This window comes from Heterodontus francisci, chromosome 36 (assembly GCF_036365525.1).
Source record: "Heterodontus francisci isolate sHetFra1 chromosome 36, sHetFra1.hap1, whole genome shotgun sequence".
Lineage (NCBI taxonomy): Eukaryota > Metazoa > Chordata > Chondrichthyes > Heterodontiformes > Heterodontidae > Heterodontus > Heterodontus francisci.
In genome coordinates this window covers 53,471,973-53,499,056 of record NC_090406.1, presented here as the reverse complement: position 1 = coordinate 53,499,056, position 27,084 = coordinate 53,471,973, and the positions used below count along the sequence as shown (strand labels likewise).

The 27,084-nt window shown below is 47.0% G+C and overlaps 2 protein-coding genes across 3 annotated transcripts in view; both read left to right on the top strand.

The window, feature by feature from the left end:
* The first annotated feature begins 886 nt into the window (after window positions 1-886).
* LOC137351426 (zinc finger protein 229-like) overlaps window positions 887-27,084 on the top strand; it is a 60,076-nt gene continuing 33,878 nt past the window's right edge. The window contains exons 1-2 of one of the 2 annotated variants that reach the window (XM_068015875.1): window positions 887-958; window positions 1,411-1,498. The gene's annotated coding sequence lies outside the window, so the exon portion shown is untranslated. Of the gene's footprint in view, window positions 959-1,191; window positions 1,276-1,410; window positions 1,499-27,084 lie in introns of those variants that run through there. The other variant, XM_068015874.1, reaches the window with a different exon arrangement.
* On the top strand, window positions 1,385-7,139 carry LOC137351487 (gastrula zinc finger protein XlCGF7.1-like). Its single transcript, XM_068015935.1, has 2 exons — window positions 1,385-1,498; window positions 6,654-7,139. Exons 1-2 carry the CDS (start codon window positions 1,385-1,387, stop codon window positions 7,137-7,139), a joined length of 600 nt encoding a protein of 199 aa, XP_067872036.1.

Here is a 27,084-nt window from a genome sequence, read left to right as displayed (position 1 = left end):
ATATAGGGTGGTGAAGAAGGCGTATGGCATGCTTGCCTTCATCGGCCGAGGCATTGAGTACAAGAGTTGGGACATCATGTTACAGTTGTACATAACGTTGGTTAGGCTGCATTTGGAGTAGTGTGTGCAGTTCTGGTTGCTGCACTACAGGAAAGATGTGATTAAGCTAGAGACGGTGCAGAAAAGATTCACAAGGATATTGCCTGGTTTGGAGGGCTTGAGTTATAAAGAGAGATTGGAAAGGCTGGGTCTGTTTTCCCTGGAGCGAAGGAGGCTGAGAGGGGACATGATAGAGATATATAAAATTATGAGAGGCATAGATAGGGTAGATAGCCAGAGTCTGTTTCCCATGGTAGGGGTAACTAAAACTAGAGGGCATAGATTTAAGGTGAGAGGGAGGAGATTTCAAGGGGTAAATTTTTCACACAAAGTATAGTGGGCATCTGGAATGAGCTGCCTGAGGAGGTGATGGAGGCAGGAACAGCAGCGACATTGAAGAGGCATCTGGGCAGGTACTTGAATGAGCAAGGCATAGAGGGATATGGAATTAATGCAGGCAGGTGGGATTAGTATAGATAGGCATTATGGTCGGCATGGACGTGGTGGGCCGAAGGGCCTGTTTCTATGCTGTACGACTCTATGACTATTTCTTGTTTTTATTTGTGAACTGCAGGGATTGAATTCGACTGAATTAATCATTTCCGGGACTGCAGCATAGCAGAGGACCCTTGAACCTGGGTTTCTGATTGAATTTTTCATTAATTTCATCTCAATATGGTCATAGAGAATTATTTTTCAATCAGCATGACATGTTACCCAACATTCCCCACGGGAGTGAATGTGCCCGAATCACACCGGAGGGGCCCAGTGCGCAGGCGCGGAGTTGGACTGTATCTGGAGCATGCGCAGTATCACTTTGCTGGGAGTTGTGCGAGTGTTGGAGCTACTTTTGCAGCAGGTGGGCGGAGAAGGTTCCAAAACACCTGGTGTAGGCCGCAATCCCCGAATAAGAACCTCCAGATCCAGCGTTTGCTGCTCTGAGGCTTTTTCCCGGGAACAAACCAAGTTTAACGACGCCATCTTGGTTGAGCGGGGAGCAGAGCGCATGTGCGGTCATCTTGGTGACACAACAGTGGGCGGGGCTTCAGGTCCCACTTACCTGGAGAGAAAATGATTGATTCATTGATTTTATTCTCACTCTGCAAACAGGGGCTGGAGAACTGAACCCAGCTAGAGCAGAGGGAGGGAGAAAACTGACAGTGGAGGAAAGAAATGGTGTGATGGGTTTGGATTTCAGTACAGGGAGAAGGGGGAGTGTTGGGGATTTACAGTTTTGGGGGAACAAGAATTGTCTGTTCTGAATTTCTATCCTGTACTTACAGTGATGGCTTTTGTAAACTCCTTTTACAGGATATTAGAACGGGAGATTTTGCAGACAAATATTTTATTCTCACTCTGCGCATGGGATTTCTCACCATCAATTCTGAAGGTGCTGCTGGTAAGTACTGGGTTTATTGTTTACATCTCACAGTAATGCAACTGAAATGATCTGAAATTGTTGAACTCTGTTGAGTCTGGAAGACTGAAATGCCAAATTGAAATATAAGCTGCTGTTCCTCGAGTTCTTCTGAGAAGGGTCACTGAGCTAAAAAGTTAACTCTGCTTCTCTCTCCACAGATGCTGCCAGACCTGCTGAGTATTTCCAGCATTTCTTGTTTTTATTTCAGCACCTCAAAGGTCCAGTAATCTCAGGATTACTACCAGTGCTGCATGCTAGTCAGAGTAGAAATGGCAGGATATATCAGATTAATACGTGGCGGAAGAGATGGTGTGAGGGGAGGATTTTAGATTCCTGGGGCATTGGGACCAGTTCTGGGGGAGGTGGGACCAGTACAAACTGGACGGGTTATACCTGGGCAGGACCGGGACTGATGTCCTAGGGGGAGTATTTGATAGAGTGGTTGGGGAGGGTTTAAACTAAAATGGCAGGGGGATGGGAACCTTTGCAAGGAGTCAGAGGAGGGGGGATCAAAGACAAGAACAAAAGACAGTAAGGGGAATAAGAAAAGTGATAGGCAGAGAAATCAAGGGTCAGAATCAAACAGGGCCACAGTGAAAATTAGTGGGAAGGGGCCAAATAATGTTAAAAAGACAAGCCTTAAGGTTTTGTGCCTTAACACGCGGAGCATTCGCAATAAAGTGGATGAATTAATCGCACAAATAGATGTAAACAGGTATGATATAGTCGGGATTACAGAGGCATGGCTGCAAGGTGACCAGGGATGGGAAATGAACATGCAGGGGTATTCAGTATTTAGGAAGGACAGACAAAAAGCAAAAGGCGGTGGAGTTGCATTGCTGGTTAAAGAGGAAAGATATTAGCTCTGACGATGCGGAATCTGTATGGGTAGAGCTGAGAAACACTAAGGGGGGTTGTATATAGACCCCCAAACTGTAGTGGTGATGTTGGGAATGACATTAAACAGAAAATTAGGGAAGCATGTGATAAAGGAGCATTTGTAATTATGGGTGACTTTAATCTGCATGTAGATTTAGGCAAATCAAATTAGTCACAATACCGTGGAGGAGGAATTCTTGGAATGTATACAGGATGGTTTTCTGAACCAATATGTTGAGGAACCAACTCTGAGTTGAGGGTTTCTGCCTCAACTACCCTTTCAGGCAGTGAGTTCCAGACACCCACCACCCTCTGGGTGAAAAATGTTTTCCTCCTCTCCCCTCTAATCTTTCTACCAATCACTTTAAATCTCTGCCCCCTAGTCACTGACCTCTCTGCCAAAGTAAATAGGTCCTTCACCTCCACTCTATCCAAACCCCTCACCATTTTACTAGAGAACAGGCCATCCTATACTGGGTATTGTGTAATGAGAGGGGAATAATTAACAATCTAGTTGTGCGAGATCCCTTGGGGATGAGCGACCAAAATATGATAGAATTCATCATCAAGATGGAGAGTGACATAGTTGATTCTGAGACGAGGATCCTGAATCTTAGTAAAGGAAACTACAAAGGTATGAGGCGCGAGTTGGCTATGATGGATTGGGAAACGTTACTTAAAGGGATGACGGTGGATAGGCAATGGCAAACATTCAAAGAGCGCATGGATGAACTGCAACAATTGTTTATTTCTGTCTGCCGCAAAAGTAAAACGGGAAAGGTAGCCAAACCATGGCTTACAAGGAAAATTAGAGATAGCATTAGATCCAAGGAAGAGGCATATAAATTAACCAGAAAAAACAACAGACCTCAGGATTGGGAGCAGTTTAGAATTCAGCAAAGGAGGACCAAGAGATTGATTAAGAAGGGAAAATAGAGTACGAGAGCAAGCTTGCGGGGAACATAAAAACTGACTGTAGAAGTTTCTATAGGTATGTGAAGAGAAAAAGATTAGTAAAGACAAATGTAGGTCCTTTACAGTCAGGTACAGGGGAATTTATTATGAGGAACAAAGAAATGGCTGACCTACTAAATGCATACTTTGGTTCTGTCTTCACAAAGGAGGACACAAATATCATACCAGAAATATTGGGGAACACAGGGATTAGTGAGAGAGAGGAACTGAAGGAAATCAGTATTAGTAGAGAAATGATGTTGGGGAAATTGATGGGATTGAAGGCCGATAAATCCCCAGGACCTGATGGTATGCATCCCAGAGTACTTAAGGAAGTGGCCGTAGAAATAGTGGATGCATTGGTGGTCACCTTCCAAGATTCTATAGACTCTGGAACAGTTCCTACAGATTGGAGGGTAGCTCATGTAACCCCACTATTTAAAAAGGGAGGTAGAGAGCAAGCAGGGAATTATAGACCAGTCAGCCTGACGTTGGTAGTGGGGAAAATTCTAGAGTGCATGATCAAAGATTTTATAGCAGAGCACTTTGAGAACAGTGATAGAATCGAGCAGAGTCAGCATGGATTTACGAAAGGGAAATCATGCTTGACAAATCTATTAGAATTCTTCGAGGCTGTAACTAGTAGAGTTGATGAGGGGGAGCCAGTGGATGTGGTTTATTTGGACTTTCAGAAGGCTTTTGACAAAGTCCCAAATAAAAGATTAGCGTGTAAAATTAAAGCGCATGGGATTGGGGATAGTGTATTGCGATGGATAGAAGATTGGTTGGCAGACAGGAAACAAAGAGTGAGGATAAATGGGTCTTTTTCCGAATGGCAAGCAGTGACTAGTCGGGCACCACAGGGATTGGTGCTAGGACCCCAGCTATTCACAATATATGTTAATGATTTAGATGAGGGAACTAAATGTAATATCTCCAGATTTGCAGATGAGAAAAAACTGGGTGGGAGGGTGAGTTGTGAGGAGGATGCGGAGAAGCTCCAGTGTGATTTGGACAGGGTGAGTGAGTGGGCTAATGCATGACAGATGCAGTATAATGTGGATAAATGTGAGGTTATCCACTTTGGCAGCAAAAACAGGAAGGCAGATTATTATTTGAACGGCGATAAACTGAGAGAGGGGAATATGCAACGAGACCTGGGTGTTCTCGTACACCAGTCGCTGAAGGTAAGCATGCAGGTGCAACAGGCAGTAAAAAAGGCAAATGGTATGTTGGCCTTCATAGCGAGAGGATTCGAGTGCAGCTGAGTATTACTGCAATTATACAGGGCCTTGGTGAGGCCACACCTGGAATATTGTGTGCAGTTTTGGTCTCCTTATCTGATGAAGGATGGTCTTGCTATAGAGGGAGTGCAGCGAAGGTTTACCAGACTAATTCCTGGGATGGCAGGACTGACGTATGAGGAGAGATTGAGTCGGTTAGGATTATATTCGCTGGAGTTCAGAAGAGTGAGGTGAGATCTCATAGAAAGCTATAAAATTCTAACAGGACTTGACAGGGTAGATGCAAGAAGGATGTTCCCGATGGTGGGGGAGTCGAGAACCAAGGGTCATAGTTTAAGGATACGGGGTAAACCTTTCAGGACTGAGATGAGGAGAAATTTCTTCACCCAGAGAGTGGTGAACCTGTGGAATTCGCTACCACAGAAAGCAGTTGAGGCCAAAACATTGTACGTTTTCAAGAAGGAGTAAGATCTTGCTCTTGGGTTTAAAGGGATGAAAGGATATGGGGCAAAAGCGGGAACAGATTACTGAGTTGGATGATCAGCCATGATCATAATGAATGGTGGAGCAAGCTCGAATGGCCTACTCGTGCTCCTATTTTCTATTTTTCTATGTTTCTCTCTTTGGCCTCCTTATCTTGAGAGACAATGGGTAAGCGCCTGGAGGTGGTCAGTGGTTTGTGAAGCAGCGCCTGGAATGGCTATAAAGGCCAATTCTAGAGTGACAGGCTCTTCCACAGGTACTGCAGAGAAATTTATTTGTCGGGGCTGTTACACAGTTGGCTCTCCCCTTGCGCCTCTGTCTTTTTTCCTGCCAACTACTAAGTTTCTTCGACTCGTCACACTTAGCCCTGCCTTTATGGCTGCCCGCCAGCTCTGGCGGACACTGGCAACTGACTCCCATGACTTGTGATCAGTGTCATAGGATTTCATGTCGCGTTTGCAGACGTCTTTAAAGCGGAGACATGGACAGCCGGTGGGTCTGATACCAGTGGCGAGCTCGCTGTACAATGTGTCTTTGGGGATCCTGCCATCTTCCATGCAGCTCACATGGCCGAGCCATCTCAAGTGCTGCTGGCTCAGTAGTGTGTATAAGCTGGGGTTGTTGGCCGCCTCGAGGACTTCTCGAGGTGTTTAAGTCCAAGTAAATTGCTGTTTCACCTTGAGGGAGTGTTTGGTGCCTTAGAGAATGAGAAGGGAGGAGTTAAAAGGCAGGTGTTGCATCTCCTGTGCTTGCATGGGAAGGGAAGTGGTTGTTGGATGTGATAAAGGTTTGGACGAGGGTGCTGAATGCTGATAGAGGAGGGGAAGATGTGTTGGCATCACACTGGAGGTGGGGGAAATGATGGAGGATGGTGCGTTTAATGTGGAGGCTGGTAGGGTGGAATGTGAGGACAAGATGAACCCTGTTGTGCTTCTGGGTGATGGGAAGGGATGAGAGTAAAAGTGTGGGAAATGGAATTGAACAGGAAGGAGAAGGCTGAAGGGAGCAGGTTAATGCGGGCTTCAATATTTCCCAGGCCCCAATATAAAACAGGGAACATTATCCAATTTACAAATACCTGGTGTATGCCTCAAACTCAGAGTAAGAAGCTACCGGTCCCGCATTTGCACCGAGCGGATTGGCAGCTGTGGGGTTTCTCGCCATGATAGGCCCAGGTTAACAGCCACCATATTTATCGGGGGCAATGTGCAGCAGGGGGCCTGCACCGCCATCCTGGGCCAGGAAGCAGAGGGGAGAATGTTGTGAATTTCTATCCTGGACTAACAGTGAGGGCTTTTGTAAACTCTTTTTTACAGGAGTTTAGAAAGGGAGGATTTAAAGGCGGGAAACACAAACCAAGAAGCACATCAAGATCTGACAAAGTTGCACGATTCATCAGGGCCTGAATAGTAAATGTTTGTCTGTTCTGTCTGTGGGAAAAGATTTCAAACATCAGTGTGACTGGAAAATCACTGAGACACACAGCCCCGAGTGAGAGTGTTCTAATGCACTGACTGTGGAAGAAATCTTAGCCAGTTACACAGGCTGAAAAAACATCGCACCATTCACAACAGGGAGAAGCGTATACATGTTCTGTGTGTGGACAAGGCTTCAAGCGAGCATCCAACTTGTGGAGACCCAAGGACACCCACGCCACAGAGAAACCGTGGAAACGTGAGGACTGTGGGATGGGATTCAATTCCCCATCTCAGCTGGAAACTCATCGACGCAGTCACACCGGGGAGAGGCCATTCACCACCTCCGTGTGTGGAAAGGGATTCACTCCGTCTTCCAGCCTTCTGAGACAACAACTTGTTCACACTGATCAGAGACTTTTTCAGTGTTCTGACTGTGAAAAGAGATTTAATTGCAGGAATGAGCTGCTGCAACACCAATGCACTCACACTGTGGAGAAGCCGTTCACCTGTTCTTTACATGGGAAAGGATTCACTCTGCATTTGAACCTGTTCGCACACCAATGCATTCTCACTGGGGAGAGGCTGTTTACCTGCTCTCACTGTGGGAAGGAATTAGAGAGTCATAGAGAGATACAGCACTGAAACAGGCCCTTCGGCCCACCGAGCCTGTGCCAATCAACAACCACCCATTTATACTAATCCTACATTAACCCCATATTCCCTACCACATTCCCACCATTCTCCTACCACCTACTAGGGGCAATTTACAATAGCCAATTTACCTATCAACCTGCAAGTCTTTGGCTGTGGGAGGAAGCCGGAGCACCCGGCGGAAACCCACGCAGACACAGGGAGAACTTGCAAATTCCGCACAGGCAGTACCCAGAGCCGAACCCGGGTCACTGGAGCTGTGAGGCTGTGGTGCTAACCACTGTGCTGCCCTTATCCAGTCAACCTGCTGACACACCAACTTGTTCACACTGATCAGAGACCTTTTAACTGTTCTGACCATGAGAAGAGATTTTAAAGTAGAAATTATCTGCTGAAACACCAATGTATTCACACTGGGGAGAGGCCGTTTACCTGCTCTGAATGTGGGAAGGGATTCGCTTATCCATCCAATCTGCTGCGACATTAGCGAGTTCACACTGGGGAGAGGCCGTTCACCTGCTCCATGTGTGGGAAGGAATTCAGTCAGTTATCCTCTTTGCTAACACACCAACTTGTTCACACTGATCAGATCTTTTAAATGTTCTGACTGTGAGAAGAGCTTTAAAAGTCGAAATCATCTGCTGAAACACCGGGGAGAGGCCGTTTACCTGCTCTGATTGTGGGAAGGGTTTCACGAAATCATCCAAGCTGCTGAGACACCAGCGAGTTCACAAGTGACTGCAGGGATTCTGCTGTTTATTGCTGCTTTTAATCACATCCAGGACTGAACCATGCTCATTTTGACAGTTGGGGTTTGTTTCTGCTAATGTTAATAATCCCTATAACTAGGCTGGCGCTTACTATTCTGGATAAATGTCAAATAAATCAGCTTTATTTCCAACACACCGTCTCATCAGGACGTCTCAAAACATTTTATGGCCAATGAAGTGTAGAGGGAGCGTTACCCCAAATGGCCAACTCCTCCTATTTCTTATGTTCTCTTTATGTGACCTGAGCTGTACCTGTCCTGGGAGCGTTTGATGGGACAGTGTAGAAGAAGCTTTACTCAATAAAACAGAGCTCAAATAAAGTAGCATTGGCTTTTTCTATGATGCACTCCAGCCCCTGCGGTGCCCACCAGTCACAGAAGGCCTCAAGCGAATCAGTGGACACCACATGCTCCTTCTCCAGGGACACCTGGGCATGAACGTAACCTCGGAAGAGGGACAAGCAATCAGGTCAGATGGATCCCCTGATGGTGAATTGCAACCTTGGCCAGGCCCAGGAACAGATCGACGAGGAGATCCTCCTCCCAGCCCACCCCGCTCTGCACTGGCCGCCCAAAGATCAGGAGCGTGGGGTTGAAGTGCAACCAAAACTTGAGGAATAGCCCCCTTAAAAACTCAGAGGGGCTGCAACCTCGCACACTCCGTATATACATGGAACACTGACTCGTCCGGGCCACAGAAATTACAGGCAGCCTGGGAGTCCATGAATCTACTGAACAATCTTATTTCACGGGATTGCCTTGTGTAGTACCTTCCACCCCAGGTCCCTGATGTAAAGTGGGGAGGACTCCCGCATAGGGAATCCTCCACCAGGGATTCCCGTTGCCTCCAGATGGCAACACAAACTGCCGTGGCATGTCCGGGGTGGCAGATGAGAGCGAGGAAGTGGAGAGTGAGTAGGAGCAACCCGTACAGGAAAGTCCCTACGTGTGGTGTGGGAATGGCACGGAGGCTCATGTTGTGTGGGACCGGCTCCTGAGGAGGGATTCAGGGCCGACGAGATCCTCCTTCCAGCCCACCCACCTCGGGGCCTGGGTCAGCTCAGGCGGGAGCGCTCCACTATCCCGAGCCCCATCGATGCCCACAATGAGGAGCGTCCTGGAGGCTTCAGTTACTCCTCCGCCTGTCAGTCCATCCCCAGAGCCGGCTGCCAGAACATTCAGGGCCCCCTCCTCCTTCAGCAAGGGACATTCCAGACTGGAGGTGACCGTGTTCCAGACTCTGAATAGATCCCGGTAAATGAAAGGCAACTGCGTCAGAGGCACAGCTAACGTTTGCTGCTGGGAGCTGCATGCCGTCTTGAAGGCAGTGCCCCGGCGGAAAAATTATGTTGTTAGTGTGCACCATCTGGGAGGATGCTTGGCGTACAGGGTTCGAAGGTGGAGAGTTACAGCCAGAGTACAGGCGCACACCAGCGACTGGCCACGCTCCTCAATTGGGAGACACAGGACCATGGAAGAGACCCAGTGTTTCCTTTTGCTCCAGAAGAAATCGACAAAATCTCTCCACAGATGCTATCAGACCTGCTGAGTATTTCCATAGAATCATAGAAAGAGGCCACTTGGCCCATCGTGTCTGTTCTGGCCAAAAAACGATCCACCTATTCTAATCCCACCTTCCAGCATTTGGTCCGTAGCCCTGCAGCTTATGGCACTTGAGGTGCATATCCAGACTCCTTTTGAATGAGTTGAGGATCTCTGCCTCAACTACCCTTTCAGGCAGTGTGTTCCAGACCCCACTGAAAAGGTTTTTCCTCATCTCCTCTCTCATTTTTGTACCAGTTACTTTATATCTATGCCTCCTCGTCACTGACCTCTCTGCAAAGGTGAGCAGACCCTTCAACTCAACTCTATCCAGGCTCCTCAAAATGTTGTACATTTCAATCAGATCTCTCCTCAGCCTTCTCTGTTCCAAGGAAAACAACCCCAACCTATCCAATCTTTCCTCATAGCTGCATTTTTCCAGTCCTGGCAACATCCTCGTAAATCTCCTCTGTACCCTCTCTAGTTCAATTACATCCTTTCTGTAATGAGGTGACCAGAACGGCACATAGTTTGTGGTCTAACCTATGAGTTTTACAGTTCCAGCATAACCTCCCTGCTCTTGTATTCTATGCCTCGGCTAAAAAAGGAAAGGGTTCCATATGCCGCCTTAACCACCTTATCGACCTGTCCTGCTACCTTCAGGGATCTGTGGACATTCACTCCATGGTCCCTCACTTCCTCTACATTTCTCAGTATTTTCCCATTTATCGTGTATTTTGCCTTGTTTGACCTCCCCAATTGCATCACCTCACACTTCTCCAGGTTGAATTCTATTTGCCACTTTTCTGCCCATCTGACCAGACCATCAATATCTTCCTGCAGCCTACAGCTATTCTCCTTGCTATCTACCACATGGCCAATCTTTGTGTCGTCTGAAAACTTCTTGATCTTGCCCCCCATATTTACATCCAAATTGGTAATATACATCACAAAAAGCAGGGGACCCAGTACTGAGCCCTACGGAACGCCACTGAAAACAGCCCTCTAGTCACTAAAACAATTACCCTTTGTTTCCTGCCTCTGGCCAATTTTGTATCCAGCTTGTCAAATACCTTGCTAAAATCCATGTAGACAACATCAACTGCACTACTCTCATCGCTCTTCCTTGTTACTTCTTCATAACATTTGTCAAGTTTGTCAAACAAGATGTTCCCTTAACTAATCCGTGCTGACTATTCTTGATTAACCTAAGTGATAGTTTATCCTGTCTCTCAGAATAGATTAATAATTTACCCACTACTGAGGTTAGACAAACTGGCCTGTAATTATTCGGTCTATCCTTTCTGCCTTTATTTTAGCTTCTTCTGGATCTTGGTGGCAAATGCAGGGGCAGGCCCAAAGTGACCAACCTGTTACCACCGCATCAAGGCCACCAAGGTTTATGACCAGTACTTGGCCCCTTTGCGAAAGCACTCGGAGGCATACCTAAAAATGAGGTGTCAACCTGATGAAACTACAACACAGGGCTACTTGCATGCCAAACAACGGAAGCAGCATGCAATAGACAGGGCTAAGCAATCCCACGACCAATGGATCAGATCCAAGCTCTATAGCCCTGCCACATCCAGTCGTGAATGGTGATGGACAGTTAAACAACTGACAGGAGGTGGAGGCTCCACAAATAACTCTATCCTCAACAATGGGGGAGCCCAACACTTCAGTGCAAAAGACAAGGCTGAAGTATTTGCGTCCATCTTCAGCCAGAAGTGTCGAGTTGATGATCCATCTCGGCCTCTTCATGAGGTCCCCATCGTCACAGGTGCCAGTCTTCAGCCAATCCAATTCACTCCACAGAAGGCACTGGATACTGCAAAGGCCATGGACCCTGACAACATTCTGCCGATAGTACTGAAGACTTGTGGTCCAGAACATGCTGCGCCCCGAGCCACGCTGCTCCAGTACAGCTACAACACTGGCATTTACCCGGCAATCTGGAAAATTGCCCAGGTATGTCCTGTATAGAAAAAGCAGGACAAATCCAATCTACTGTCGATCATCAGCAAAGTGATGGAAGGGGTCATCAACTATGCTATCCAGCGGCATTTACTCAGCAATAACCCACTCGCTGATGCTTAGTTTGGGTTCCGTCAGGGCCACTCAACTCCTGACCTCATTACAGCTTTGCTCTAAACATGGACAAAAGAGCTGAACACAAGGGGTGAAGTGAGAGTGACTGCCCTTGAAATCAAGGCAGCATTTGACCGAGTATGACATCAAGGAAAGCTAGCAAAACTGGAGTCAATGGGAATCGGGACAAATTCTCTACAGGTTGGAGTCATACCAAGCCCAAATGGTTGTGGTTGTTGGAGGTCAGTCATCTCAGTCCCAGGGCATCACTGCAGAAGTTCCAAAGGGTAGTGTCTTAGGCCCAACCACCTTCAACTGCCTCATCAATTAGCTTCCCACTATCATAAGATCAGAAGTGGGGATGTTCGCTGATGATTGCACAATGTTCAGTGCCATTCACAACGACTCCGATACTGAAGCAGTCTGTGTCCCTATGCAGGAAAACCTGGACAACATTCAGGCTTGACCTGATAAGTGGCAAGTAACATTCCCACCACACAGGCACAGGGCAATGACGATCTTCAATAAGAGAGAATTTAACCATCTCCTCTTGACATTCAACAGCATTATCATTGCTGAATCCTCCAATATCAACATCCTGGGGGTTACGATTGACCAAAAACTGAACTGGAGTAGCCACATAAATACTGTGGCCGCAAGAGCAAGTCAGAGGCTGGGAATTTTGCAACGAGTAACTCACCTCCTGACTCCCCAAAGCCTGTCCGCTATCTGCAAGGCAGAAGTCAGGAGTGTGATGGAATACTCTGCACTTGCCTGGATGGGTGCAACTCCAACAACACTCAAGAAGCTCGACACCATCCAGGACAAAGCAGCTGATTGGCACCCCATCTATAAACATTCACTCCCTCCACCACCAACACACAGTGGCAGCAGTGTGTACCATCTACCAGATAGAACATAGAACATAGAAAATACAGCACAGAACAGGCCCTTCGGCCCACGATGTTGTGCCGATCCTTTGTCCTCTGTCAAGGACAATTTAATCTATACCCCATCATTCTCCTTTATCCATATACCTATCTAAAAGCCGTTTGAAAGTCCCTAAAGTTTCTGACTCAACAACTTCCCCAGGCAAGGCATTCCATGCCCCGACCACTCTCTGGGTAAAGAACCTTCCCCTGACATCCCCCTTATATCTCCCACCCTTCACCTTAAATTTATGACCCCTTGTAACGCTTTGCTCCACCCGGGGAAAAAGTTTCTGACTGTCTACCCTATCTATTCCCCTGATCATCTTATAAACCTCTATCATGTCACCCCTCATCCTTCTCCGTTCTAACGAGAAGAGGCCTAGAATGTTCAGCCTTTCCTCGTAAGACTTATTCTCCATTCCAGGCAACATCCTGGTAAATCTCCTCTGCACCCTCTCCAAGGCTTCCACATCCTTCCTAAAATGAGGCGACCAGAACTGCACACAGTACTCCAAATGAGGCCTTACCAAGGTCCTGTACAGCTGCATCATCACCTCACGGCTCTTAAATTCAATCCCTCTGCCAATGAACGCTAACACCCCATATGCCTTCTTCACAGCCCTATCCACTTGAGTTGCAACTTTCAACGATCTATGCACATAGACCCCAAGGTCTCTCTGCTCCTCCACATGCCCAAGAACCCTACCGTTAACCCAGTATTTTGCATTCGTGTTTGTCCTTCCAAAATGGACGACCTCACACTTTTCAGGGTTAAACTCCATCTGCCACTTTTCAGCCCAGCACTGCAACCTATCCAAGTCCCTTTGCAGACGACAATAGCCCTCCTCGGTATCCACAACTCCACCAACCTTTGTATCATCTGCAAATTTACTGACCCACCCTTCGACTTCCTCATCCAAGTCGTTAATAAAAATCACAAACAGGAGAGGACCCAGAACTGATCCCTGTGGCACGCCACTGGTAACTGGGCTCCAGGCTGAGTATTTACCATCTAAGACCACTCTCTGCCTTCTATCAGTTAGCCAATTCTTAATCCAACTGGCCACATTCCCCACTATCCCATGCCTCCTGACTTTCTCCATAAGTCTACCATGGGGGACCTTATCAAATGCCTTACTAAAATCCATGTACACCACATCCACTGGTTTACCCTCATCCACTTGCTTGGTCACCTGCTCAAAGAATTCAATCAGGCTTGTGAGGCAAGACCTACCCCTCACAAAACCGTGCTGACTGTCCCGAATCAAGCAGTGTCTTTCCAGATGCTCAGAAATCCTATCCCTCAGCACCTTTTCCATCAACTTGCCTACCACCGAAGTAAGACTAACTGGCCTGTAATTCCCAGGGTTGTTCCTATTTCCTTTCTTGAACAGGGGCACAACATTTGCCACCCTCCAATCACCTGGTACCACCCCCGTCAACAGAGAAGATGAAAAGATCATTGCCAGCGGCTCTGCAATTTCATCCCTTGCTTCCCATAACATCCTTGGATATACCCCGTCAGGCCCGGGAGACTTGTCTATCTTCAAGTTATTCAAAAACCCCAACACATCTTCCCTCCTAACGAGCACTTCCTCGAGCTTACCAGTCTGTTTCACACCGTCCTCTTCAGTAATACACCCCTTCTCATTCGTAAATACCGAAGAGAAGTACTCATTCAAAACCTCACTTATCTCTTCCGGCTCAACACACAGTCTCCCGCTATTGTCCTTGACCGGACCTACGGTCCCCCTAGTCATCCTCATATTTCTGACATACGCGTAAAAGGCCTTGGGGTTTTCTTTTATCCTACCCGCCAAGCATTTTTCATGCCCTCTCTTAGCTCTCCTAATCCCTTTCTTCAGATCCTTCCTGGCCATCTTGTATCCCTCCAGAGCTATGCCTGTGCCCTTTTTCCTCAACCTTATATACGCATCCTTCTTCTTCCTAACAAGACTCTCAACCTCTCTTGTCAACCACGGTTCCCTCACATGACCATCCCTTCCCTGTCTGACAGGGACATGCTTATCAATGGCCCCTACTATCTGCTCCTTGAAAAAGTTCCACATTTCGACCGTGCCCTTCCCTGCCAGCATATGCTCCCAACTTATGCTCCTCAGTTCCTGCCTGACAGCATCATATCTACCCTTCCCCCAATTGTAAACCTTGCCCTGTTGCACATACCTATCCCTCTCCATTACCACAGTGAATGCTACAGAATTGTGATCACTATCTCCAAAGTGCTCGCCCACCAACAGCTCTATCACTTGCCCTGGTTCATTACCTAGTACCAAATCCAATATTGCCTCCCCTCTGGTCGGGCAGTCTACATACTGAGTCAGAAAAGCTTCCTGGACATACTGCACAAACACTACCCCATCCAAACTATTCGATCTAAAGAGTTGCCAATCAATATTTGGGAAGTTGAAATCCCCCATAATTACTACCCTGTGACTTCTGCTCCTTTCCAAAATCTGTTTCCCAATCTGCTCTTCCACCTCCCTGCTGCTATTGGGGGGCCGATCGAAAACTCCCATCAAGGTGACTGCTCCTTTCCTGTTCCTGACCTCAACCCACAGTGCCTCAGTCGGCAGATCCTCCTCGAAAATTCTTTCAGCAGTTGTTACACTATTTCTAACTAACAAAGCCACCCCCCCACCTCTTTTACCACCATTCCTAATCTTATGAAAACATCTATAACCAGGTACCTCCAAGAACCATTCCTCCCCCTCACCTATCCACGTTTCAGTGATGGCCACAACATCGTAGTCCCAAGTGCCCATCCACGCCTTCAATTCACTCACCTTATTCCTGATGCTTCTTGCGTTGAAGTATACGCACTTTAACCCTTCTCCGTGCCCATCTGTCCTCTGCGACAGTGCTACCTTCCCCAATACCTCACTACACTCTTTGTCTTTCTGAGTGGACCCACTGGTCCCTGGACTACAAGTCCGGTTCCCATCCCCCTCCCAAACTAGTTTAAACCCTCCCGAACAGTACTCGCAAACCTCCCTCCCAGGATATTGGTGCCCCTCTGGTTCAGATGCAGCCCGTCCTGTTTGAACAGGTCCCATCTTCCCCAGAATGCAGTCCAATTATCCAAGAACTGGAAGCCCTCCCTCCTACACCATTCCTGCAGCCACGTGTTCAGCTGTGCTCTCTCCCTATTCCTAGCCTCACTATCACGTGGCGCCGGCAACAAACCAGAGATAACAACTCTGTCCGTCCGAGCTTTCAGCTTCCAGCCTAACTCCCTAAACTCACTTCTAACATCTGTGCCACCCTTCCTTCCTACGTCGTTGGTGCCAATGTGCACCACGACCTCTGGCTGCTCCCCCTCCCCTTTAAGGATCCTGAAGACGCGATCACAAACATCACGGACCCTGGCACCAGGGAGGCAACAAATCATCCGTGCGTCTCGCTTGCGCCCACAGAACCGCCTGTCGGTACTCCTCACCATCGAGTCCCCGATGACTAGTGCTCTCCCGTTCTCCCTCCTTCCCCTCTGAGCCACAGTGCAGGACCCCGTGCCAGAGGCCCGTTCACTGCAGCCTGCCCCCGATAGGCCGTCCCCCCCAACAGTATCTAAAACTGTATACTTGTTGCTGAGGGGAACGACCACAGGAGATCCCTGCACTGACCTCTTCCCACCTCTAACTGTTACCCAGCTGCCTTTGTTTTGTGGAGTAACGACATCCCTGTAGCTTCTATCTATCACCCCCTCAGCTTCCCGAATGATCCTCAGTTCATCCAGCTCCAGCTCCAGTTCCCTAACACGGTCTGATAGGAGCTGGAGACGGATGCACTTCCAGCAGGTGAAGTCGGCAGGGTCACCGGAGGTTCCCCTCACCTCGAACATACTGCAGGAGGAGCACTGCACTCCCCTGGCTGCCATTTCTTTTACTCAATTACCCCTTTATTAAGTACAAATATAGATATTAACAAAAACAGTGAATTAGCTTACCTGTTCAGTCCTTTTTGGTTAGAGGAGGAGGGTAAAAAGGGTCTTATTATTAGGTTAGAGGAGGAGGATGGGTGGGAGACACTACATGTGTAGTGTCTCGAGTTAACTCTGCTCCGCACCTTTAAAGAAAATACCTACCCAGGAGTCCTTGCTGCCGTCCAGCTTCCGGTTCCTCCCGCGCCAAAAGTAACTTGAACACAAGGAAAACAGTAAGTACAACTTTTAAAACACAGCTCCTGGTGCCTTCACTTACCCACCGAAGAGTCGCTACCTTCTCCTGCTGCTCCGCCGGGAAATGAGGAGATGCACTGCAGCAACGCACCAAGGCTCCTTTGACAACACCTTCCAAACCTGCGACCTCTACCACCTTAAAGGACAAGGGCAGCAAATGCATGGGAACGCCGCCACCTGCAAGTTCCCCTCCAAGTCACACATCATCCTGATTTGGAACTATGTCGCCATTCCCTCACTGCCGCTGGGTCAAAATCCTGGAACTCCCTTCCTCGCAGCACTGTGGGTGTACCTACGCCACACGGACTCCTGTCCTCACCACCTTCTCAAGGTCAATTTTAGGGATAGGGAATACATCCTGATCTAGCCAGTGACACCCACATCCCATGAAAGAAAAAAAATTTTCCCTGGATACCAAGACACTCTGGGATGTATTGGGGCGGTCGGTGGGGGGGGTGGCTGAGACTTGTCCATGAGAATACTGGAAGGTTTGAGAACTTAAGTAATCCCCAATGATGTGGTGCAACAGTAGAATTCTCATTTCTGAGTCAGTAGGTTGTAGGTTCAAATCCACATGCAGAGACTTGTGTATAAAATCTAGTCTGATATTCCGATGCAATACTGAGGGAGCGCTGCACTCAGAGGTACCATCTTTCAACCGATGGGTATAAAAGATCCATGAAGCTATTTTGAAGAGCAAGGAAATTCTCCCCAGAGTCTTGGCCAATATTTATCACTCAATCAACATCACTAAAACAGATTGGGCATTATCACGTTGCTGTCCATTGGAGCTTGCTGTGTGCAAATTAGTTGTTGCATTTCCTACATTACAACATTGACTACACTTCAATAGAATTTTAATTGATGTAAAGTGTTTTGGAACGTCCTAATGTCATGGACATAAGGAGATTGCAAACCGATATAGAGAGCTTGAGTGAGTGGGCAAAAATCTGGCAGATGGCGTATAATGTGGGAAAATGTGAAGTTGTTCACTTTGGCAGGAAGAATAAAAAAGCAGAGTATTACTTAAACAGAGAATGACTGCAGAATTCCGACGTGCAGAGGGACCTAGGTGATATCGTGTCTGAGTCACAAAAAGTTAGTATACAGGTACAGCAAGTAATAAAGAAGACTAATGGAATGCTATCCCTTAATATAAGAGGAATTGAAAATAAAAGTAATGATGTTATGCTTCAGTTATACAGGTCATTGGTGAGACCACATCTCTAATATTGTGTGCAGTTTTGGTCTCCTTATTTAAGGAAGGGTGTGAATGCATTGGAGGCAGTTCAGAGGAGATTTACTAGATTGATACCTGGAATGAGCGGGTTGTCTTATGAGGAAAGACTGGGCTTGTTTTCATTGGAGTTTAGAAGAGTGAGGGGAGACTCGATTGAGGTATATAAGATCTTGAATAGTCTTGACAAGGTGGATGTGGAAAGGATGTTTCCCCTTGTGGGCAAGTCCAGAACTAGGGGGCACTGTTTGAAAATTAGGGGTCGCCCTTTTAGAACAGAGATGAGGAGAGTTTTTTCCTCTGAGGGTTGTACGACTTTGGAACTCTCTGCCTGAGAAAGTGGTGGAGGCGGGATCATTGAATATTTTTAAGGCAGATCGATTCTTGTTGGGCAAAGGAATCAACGGTTGTCGGGGGTAGATGCGAGTGTGGAATTCGAGACACAAACATATTGCCATGATCTTATTGAGTGGTGGAGCAGGCTCATAAGGCTGAATGGCCTTCTCTCCAAATTCGTATGTTTGTATCAAAGGCGCCACAACTATACAAGTCTTTCTTTGGCAGAGGATAACAGATCCAAAAATGGAACAATCGATCACAGCGTTTGTTAGTTTCCCCTGATCCGAGACATCAAGGACTCAACACACTGTGTCTTTCAAACAAAGTTGATTTATTTTACATTTATCCAGAATATTAAACTCCAGCCCAGTTAAGGGTTGTTACAATCAACAGAAACAAACTCCAGCTGCCAGAATGAACATGATTCAGTCCTGGATGTGATTAACAGCAGCAATAACAACAGAATCCAATCCCTGCAGTCATTTGTGAACTCGATGGTGTCTCAGCAGGTTTGATGAATTGTTGAATCCCTTCCCACAGACAGAGCAGATTAAAGGCCTCTCCCCTGTGTGAATGGGCTGGTATTGCATTTAGGTAGTTTTTGCTTTTAAAGCAGTTCTCAAAGTCAGAACATTTAAAAGGTCTACGATTAGACTGAACTCGCTGGTGTGACAGCAGGTGGGATAACTGAGTGAATCCCTGCCCACACTTGGAGCAGGTGAACGGTCTCTCCCCAGTATGAGTGCATTGGTGTGTTAGTAGATCCTTGTTTCTTTTGAATCTTTTCTCAGTCAGAACATTTAAAAGGTCTCTGATCAGAGAGAATAAGTTGGTGCATCAACTTAGATCAGATGACTGACCCCAGCTATTCATAATATATATTAATGATATAGATGAGGGAATTAAATGTAATATATCCAATTTTGCAGACGACACTAAGGTGGGTGGGACTGTGAGCTGTGAGGAGCATGCAGAGAAGCTCCAGTGTGATTTGGACAGGTTGAGTGAGTGGGCAAATACATGGAAGATGCAGTATAATGTGGATAAATGTGAGGTTATCCACTTTGGTGGCAAAAACAGGCAGATTATTATCTGAACGGCAATAGATTGGGAAAGGGGGAGGTGCAGCGAGACCTGGGTGTCCTTGTGCACCAGTCACTGAAAGTAAGCATGCAGGTGCAGTAGGCAGTTAGGAAGGCAAATGGTATGTTGGCCTTCATAGCGAGAGGATTCGAGTACAGGAGCAAGGATGTCTTTCTGCAATTATACAAGGCCTTGGTGAGATCACATCTGAAGTATTGTGTGCAGTTTTGGTCTCCTTATCCAAGGAAGGATGTTCTTGCTATGGAGGGAGTGCAGCGAAGGTTCACCAGAATAATTCCTGGGATGGCGGGACTGACATAAGAAGAGAGATTGGGTCAATTAGGCTTGTATTCGCTAGAGTTTAGAGGAATGAGAGGGGATCTCGTAGAATCCTACAAAATTCTAACAGGACTGGACAGACTAGATGCAGGAAGGATGTTCCCGATGGCGGGGGAGTCCAGGACCAGGGGTCACACTCTAAGGATAAGGGGTGAGCCACTTAGAACTGAGATGAGGAGAGATTTCTTCACCCAGAGAGTGGTGAACCTGTGGAATTCTCTACCACAGAAAGCAGTTGAGGCCAAATCATTAAATATATTCAAGAAAGAGTTAGGTATAGTTCTTGGGGCTAAAGGGATCAAGGGATATGGGGAGAAAGCGGGAACAGAGTACTGAGTTTGGATGATCAGCCATGATCGTATTGAAGGGCGATGCAGGCTCGAAGGGCCGAATGGCCTACTCCTGCTACTATTTTTCTATGTTTCTTATCTCTTCCCACACAAAGAGCAGGTGAATGGCCTCTCTCCACTGTGAAGTCTTTGGTGTTTTAGCAGCTCGTGTTTTCTTTTAAAGCTCTTCTCACAGTCAGAACATTTAAAAGGTTTCTTATCAGAGTGAACAGGTTGTGTGTCAGAAGGCAGGATGACCGAGTGAATCCTTTCCCTCACATGAAGCAGTTGAACGGCCTCTCCCCAGTATGACTGTGTCGATGAGTTTCCAGATAGGATGAGGAACTGAATCCCTTCTTACAGTCCCCACATTTCCACAGTGTGGGTATTGTGTCTCTCCACATTGAATGATCAATTGAACTCTCGTCCACAGAACACGTGTAAGTTTTCTCCCTACTTTGAATGGTGTGGTTTTTTTTGTACTAGGTAACTGCTTCAAGCTGTTTCTACAGTCACTGAGCTGGAACACTCTCGTGTGCGTGCGTGCGTTTGTTTATGTTTGTTTCTAGGTGCCTTTCCAGTCACACTGATGCTTGAAATCTTTTCTCGTACATAGAACAGGCAAACATTTCTCCTTCCACATTCAACGTCTGATGATATTCAGGTCTTGATGAACTGAATGACTCTCTCAGATCTGGATGTTTGGTTTGCGTTTCCCTGTCTGCAAACCCTCCACTTCTAAAAGCCTGTAAAAGGAGTTTACAAAAGTCATCACTATCAGTACAGGATAGAAATTTAGAACAGACAATGCTAGTCTCTATGGAACATCTTTTATTCTCTTGTTTCGCCAAAGCTTTAAATCCCCATCCCACACACTCTCCCTCCTCCCTGTGCTGAAATCCAAACCATCGCACCATTTCTTTCCTCCATTGCCAGTTTTCTCCCTCCCTCTACTCTGACTGGGTTCAGTTCTCCAGCTCCTATGTGCAGAGTGAGAATAAAATCAATGATTTTCTCTCCTGGTCACTGGGACCCTGAAGCCCCACCCACCCTGTGTTGTGGGACTGTGCATGCACTCTGCTCCCTGGTCAGCCATGCTGGTGGCTGTTGACCTGGGTCTGTTTTTTCTTATTTGTTTATGGGGATGTGGGTGTTGCTGGCCAGGCTAACATTTATTGCCCATCCCGAATTGCCCATGAGGAGGTGGTGGTAAGATGCCTTTCTGAACCGCTGCGGTCCATGTGGGGTAGGTACACCGACAATGCTGTTAGGAAGGGAGTTCCAAGATTTTGACCCAGCGATAGAAGGAATGGAGATATAGTTCCATGTCAAGATGGTGTGTGGGTTGGATGGTGTTCCCATGCATCTGCTGCCCTTGTCCTTGGAGTTGGTAGAGGTCGCGGGTTTGGAAGGTGCTGTCAAAGGAGCCTTGGTGCATTGTTCCTGGGGATAAAGCTCCAGAGCTGCAAACGTGAGACCTGGAGGTTCTGATTCAGGGCTAGTGGCCTACACCAGGTGTTTCTGAAGTCTGCCTGCCCACCTACCCATTCCTTCCCTACTCCGCACAGACTCTCATTCACTGCAGAAGCATCTCCAGCACATTTTCAGCTCTGATCAAAGTGACACTGCACAGGCTCCAGATACAGTCCCACATCACGCCTGCGCGCTGGGCTCTTGTAATATCAATGGTGCACATTCACTTCTGCAGGGAAGGCTGGTTAACAGATCTGCCATTGAAAGCTCCAGTTAGGGAATAGAAAATGATTTTCTGTGAACAATTGGGATAAAATTAATAAACAATTCAAACAGAAATCCAAGTACATGGGCCATCTGCCCTGGTTCAGTCATAGTTGTGATTAATTGTAGTTTTGGTCCATTTACCTAAGGAAGGATATACTTGCCCGAGAGGAAGAGTAATGAAGATTCGCACGAGATAGACCTATATTCCCTAGAGTTTGTAAGAATAAGAGATGATCTCATTGAAATATACAAAATTTTTAACTGGCTTTAGAGGATGTTCCACCACCAACTCCCCCTACCACCCCCCCCCCCCCCCCCACCCACCCCCTTCGCCCCCCCGGTTGCAGAGTATCAAACTAATAGTCACAGTCTCAGAGTAAGGGGTCGCTCATTTAGGACTAAGGTAAAGAATGCTTGGGAATCTTTGAAATTCTCTATGCCTGAGGACTGTGGGTGCTCAATCATTGAGTGTATTCAAAACTGAGATTAATAGATTTTTGAACAATAAGGGAAGAAGGTGACTGTGAGATAGTGTTAAGGTAGCACGTCATTCATGATTTTAGCTGTAGCTCAGTTGGTAGGGCTCTTATCTGTGAGTCTGAAATTTGTGAGTTCAGTCTCATTCCAGGACTTGAGCCAGCAAGAATCTAGGCTGACAATCCAGTGCAGTGCTGAGGGCCTATCATTTGGATGAGACATTAAATGGAGACTTTGTCTGCCCTCTCACAGGGATGTAGAAAATCCCATGACGTTATTTCAGAGAAGAGCATGGGAGTTATAGCCAATATTTATCCTCAATTAACATCAGTAAAACAGATGATCTGGTCATTATCAAATTGTTCTTTGTGGGAGCTTGTTGTGTGCAAATTGGAAGCTGCATTTCCTACATTACAACAGTGATTACACTTCAAAAGTACTTCATTGCTGTAAAGTGCTTTGGGAGGTCATGAAAGGTGCTATATAAATGTAAGTTTTTTATGATCTTACTTAATGGTGGAGCAACCTCGAAGGACTGAACAGCCTACTCCTTGCTCCTATTTCCGATGTTCATATGTTCTTGTAAGAGCAGAATCGAACCCCTGTCTCAGCAGTTGGGGTTAATTTCTTCCCATACACAGGATATTTAAACAGTCTCCCTCCAGTCAGAATGCACTGATCGTGCATCAGCTGCTTTGAACCTTGAAAGATTTTCTCTCAATGTATTGAAAGCAACTTTTCTCAATATGGACACTGGAGTGTCAACAAGCAGGAAAAGAGAATGAATCTCTTTCCACATGTGAAGTACCTGGAGAGTTTCTTTCCAGAGTGCCGGTGTGCCAGTAAATCGGATGATCAATTGGATCCCTTTCATGTACAGAGCAGTGAATGGATTCTGCCCATTACAAACTTGCTGATGTGTCAGTGATGGGTAAGTGAATCTCTTTCCACACTCAGCTGGTGAAAAGCAGCCTTTCCACAGTGGAACTGCATCCATGAGTTTCCAGCTCAGACAGGCAACTTTGCTTTTATTCATTCATGGGATATGGGCATCACTGGCCAGTATTTATCACCCATTCCTAATACTGTCCTTGAGAAGGTGGTGGTGATCTATCTTCTTGAACCACTGCAGTCCTTGGGTCTAGGTACACCAATAGTGCTGTTAGGAAGGGAGTTCTAGGATTTTGACCCAGCAACAGTGAAGGAATGGCAATATAGTTCCAAGTCAGGATGCGGTGTGGCTTGGAAGGGAATTTGCAGGTGCTGGTGTTCCCATGCATCTGCTGCCCTTGTCCTAGGTGGTAGAGGTTGCGGGTTTGGAAGGTACTTTCGAAGGACCCTTGGTGAATTGCTGCAATGCATCTTGTAGATGGTACACACTGCTGCCACTGTACGTCGGTGGTGAAGGAGTGAATGTTGAAGGTGGTGGATGGGGTGCCAATCAAGCTGGCTGCTTTTTCCTGAATGGTGTCAAGCTTCTGCTGTGTTGTTGGAGCCACGCCCATCCAGGCAAGCGAAGAGTATTCCATCACACTCACGACTTGTGCCTTGTATATGGTGGACAGGCGTTGGGGAGACAGGAGGTGAGTTACTCGCTGCAGAATTCCCAGCCTCTGACCTGCGCTTGTAGCCACAGTATTTATGTTGCTGCTCCAGTTCAGTTTCTGGTCAATGGTAACCCCCAGGATGTTGATAGTGGGAAGTTCAGCAATGGTAATGCCATTGAACATGAAGGGGAGGTGGTTGGATTCTCTCTTGTTTCAGATAGTCAATGGTGTAGCGCGAATGTAACTTGCCATTTAGCAGTCCAAGCCTGAATGTTGTCTAGGTCTTGCTGCATCTGGATACAGGCTGCTGCAGTATCTGAGAAGTCGTGAATGGTGCTGAACATTGTGCAATCATCAGCAAACATCCCCTTTATGATGGAGGGAGTGTCGTTGATGAAGCAGCTGCAGATGGTTGGGCCTGGGATACTTCCCTGAGGAACTCCTTCAGTGATGTCCTGGGACTGAGATGATTTACCTCCAACAACCGCAACCATCTTCTTTGTGCGAGGTACGACTCCAAGCAGCAGAATTTACCCCCTGATTCCCATTGACTCCAACTTTGCTAGGGCCCCCTGATGCCATACTCTGTCAAATACTGCCTCAATGTCAAGGGCAGTCACTCTCACTTCACCTCTTGAGTTCAGCTCTTTTGTCCATGTTTGGACCAAGGCTGTAATGAGATCAGGAGCTGAGTGGCCCTGGCGGAACCCAAACTGAGCGTCAGTGAGCAGGTTATTGCTGAGCAAGTGCTGCTTGATAGCACTGTCGACGACACCTTCCATCACTTTGCTGATGATTGAGAGAAGACTGATAGGGTGGTAATTGGCTGGGTTGGATTTGTTCTGCGTTTTGTGCACAGGACATACCTGGGCAATTTTCCACATTGCCGGGTAGATGCCAGTGTTGTAGCTGTACTGGAACAGCTTGGCTAGGGGCACAACTAGTTCTGGAACACAAGTCTTCTGCGCTATTGCCTGAATGTTGTCAGGGCCCCATAGCCTTTGCAGTATCCAGTGCCTTCAGTTGTTTCTTGATATCATGTAGAGTGAATCGAATTGGCTGAAGTCTGGCATCTGTGATGCTGGGACCTCAGGAGGAGGCCGAGATGGATCATCAACTCGGCACTTCTGGCTGAAAATGGTTGCAAATGCTTCAGCCTTATCTTTTACACTGATGTGCTGGGTTCCCCCATCATTGAGGATGGGGATATTTGTGGAACCTCCTCCTCCTGTTAGTTGTTTAATTATCCACCACCATTCACAACTGGAGTGGCAGGACAGCAGAGCTGAGATCTGATCCATTGGTTGTGGGATTGCTCAGCTGTGTCTATCGCATGCTGCTTCTGCTGTTTGGCATGCAAGTAATGCTGTGTTGTAGCTTCACTAAGCTGATACCTCATTTTTAGGTATGCCTGGTGCTGCTCCTGGCATGCCCTCTTAGACTCTTCATTGAACCAGGGTTGATCCCCCAGCTTGATTGTAATGGTAGAGTGGGGGATATGCCAGACCATGAGGTTACAGACTGTGGTTAAATGCAATTCTGCTGCTGCTGTTGGCCCACAGCACCTCATGTATGTTTTGAGTTGCTAGAACTGTTCAAAATTTAGCACGGTGGTAGTGCCACACAGCATGAAGGAGGGTATCCTCAATGTGAAGATGGTTGTTTCCACAAGGACGGTGCGGTGGTCACTCATACCAATACTGTCATTGACATATGCATTTGCGACAGCTAGAACAAAGAACAAAGAAAATTACAGCACAGGAACAGGCCCTTTGGCCCTCCAAGCCTGCGCCGATCCAGATCCTCTATCTAAACATGTCGCCTATTTTCTAAGGGTCTGTATCTCTTTTCTTCCTGCCCATTCATGTATCTGTCCAGATACATCTTAAAAGACGCCATCGTGCCCGCATCTACCACCTCCGCTGGCAACGCGTTCCAGGCACCCACCACCCTCTGCGTAAAGAACTTTCCACGCATATCCCCCCTAAACTTTTCCCCTTTCACTTTGAACTCGTGTCCTCTAGTAATTGAATCCCCCACTCTGGGGAAAAAGCCTCTTGCTATCCACCCTGTCTATACCTCTCATGATTTTGTACACCTCAATCAGGTCCCCCCTCAACCTCCGTCTTTCTAATGAAAATAATCCTAATCTACTCAACCTCTCTTCATAGCTAGCGCCCTCCATACCAGGCAACATCCTGGTGAACCTCCTCTGCACCCTCTCCAAAGCATCCATGTCCTTTTGGTAATGTGGCGACCAGAACTGCACGCAGTATTCCAAATGTGGCCGAACCAAAGTCCTATACAACTGTAACATGACCTGCCAACTCTTGTACTCAATACCCCGTCCGATGAAGGAAAGCATGCCGTATGCCTTCTTGACCACTTTATTGACCTGCATTGCCACCTTCAGGGAACAGTGGACCTGAACACCCAAATCTCTCTGGACATCAATTTTCCCCAGGACTTTTCCATTTACTGTATAGTTCACTCTTGAATTGGATCTTCCAAAATGCATCACCTCGCATTTGCCCCGATTGAACTCCATCTGCCATTTCTCTGCCCAACTCTCCAATCTATCTATATTCTGCTGTATTCTCTGACAGTCCCCTTTAGTATCTGCTACTCCACCAATCTTAGTGTCGTCTGCAAACTTACTAATCAGACCACCTATACTTTCCTCCAAATCATTAATGTATATCACAAACAACAGTGGTCCCAGCACGGATCCCTGTGGAACACCACTGGTCACACGTCTCCATTTTGAGAAACTCCCTTCTGCTGCTAATCTCTGTCTCCTGTTGCCCAGCCAGTTCTTTATCCATCTAGCTAGTACACCTTGGACCCCATGCGCCTTCACTTTCTCCATCAGCCTGCCATGGGGAACCTTATCAAACGCCTTACTGAAGTCCATGTATATGACATCGACAGCCCTTCCCTCATCAATCAACTTTGTCACTTCCTCAAAGAATTCTATTAAGCTAGATTGGTGAGCTAGGTTTTTCCCTCCTGTTGGTTCCCTCACCACCTGCCGCAGACCCAGTCTAGCAGCTATGTCTTCTAGGACTCAGCCCAGCTTGGTCAGTCATGTTGCTACCGAGCCACTCTTGGTGATGTGCATTGAAGTCCCCCACCCAGAGTACATTCTGTGCCCTTGCTACCCTCAGTACTTCTTCCAATTGGTGTTCAACATGGAGAAGCACTGATTCATCAGCCAAGGGTGGGGTGGGGGGTGGGGGAGGGTGGTGCGGGTGGTAGGTGGTAATCAGCAAGAGATTTCCTCACCCATGTTTGACCTGATGCCATGAGACTTCATGGG

Excerpts from the sequence above, each read along its gene's own strand:
- LOC137351487 (XM_068015935.1), top strand. The coding sequence starts at position 1,385 with ATGGCTTTTGTAAACTCCTTTTACAGGATATTAGAACGGGAGATTTTG. Across the intron at positions 1,499-6,653 it reads CAATTCTGAAGGTGCTGCTG|GGAGAAGCGTATACATGTTC; the intron begins GTAAGTACTGGG and ends CATTCACAACAG.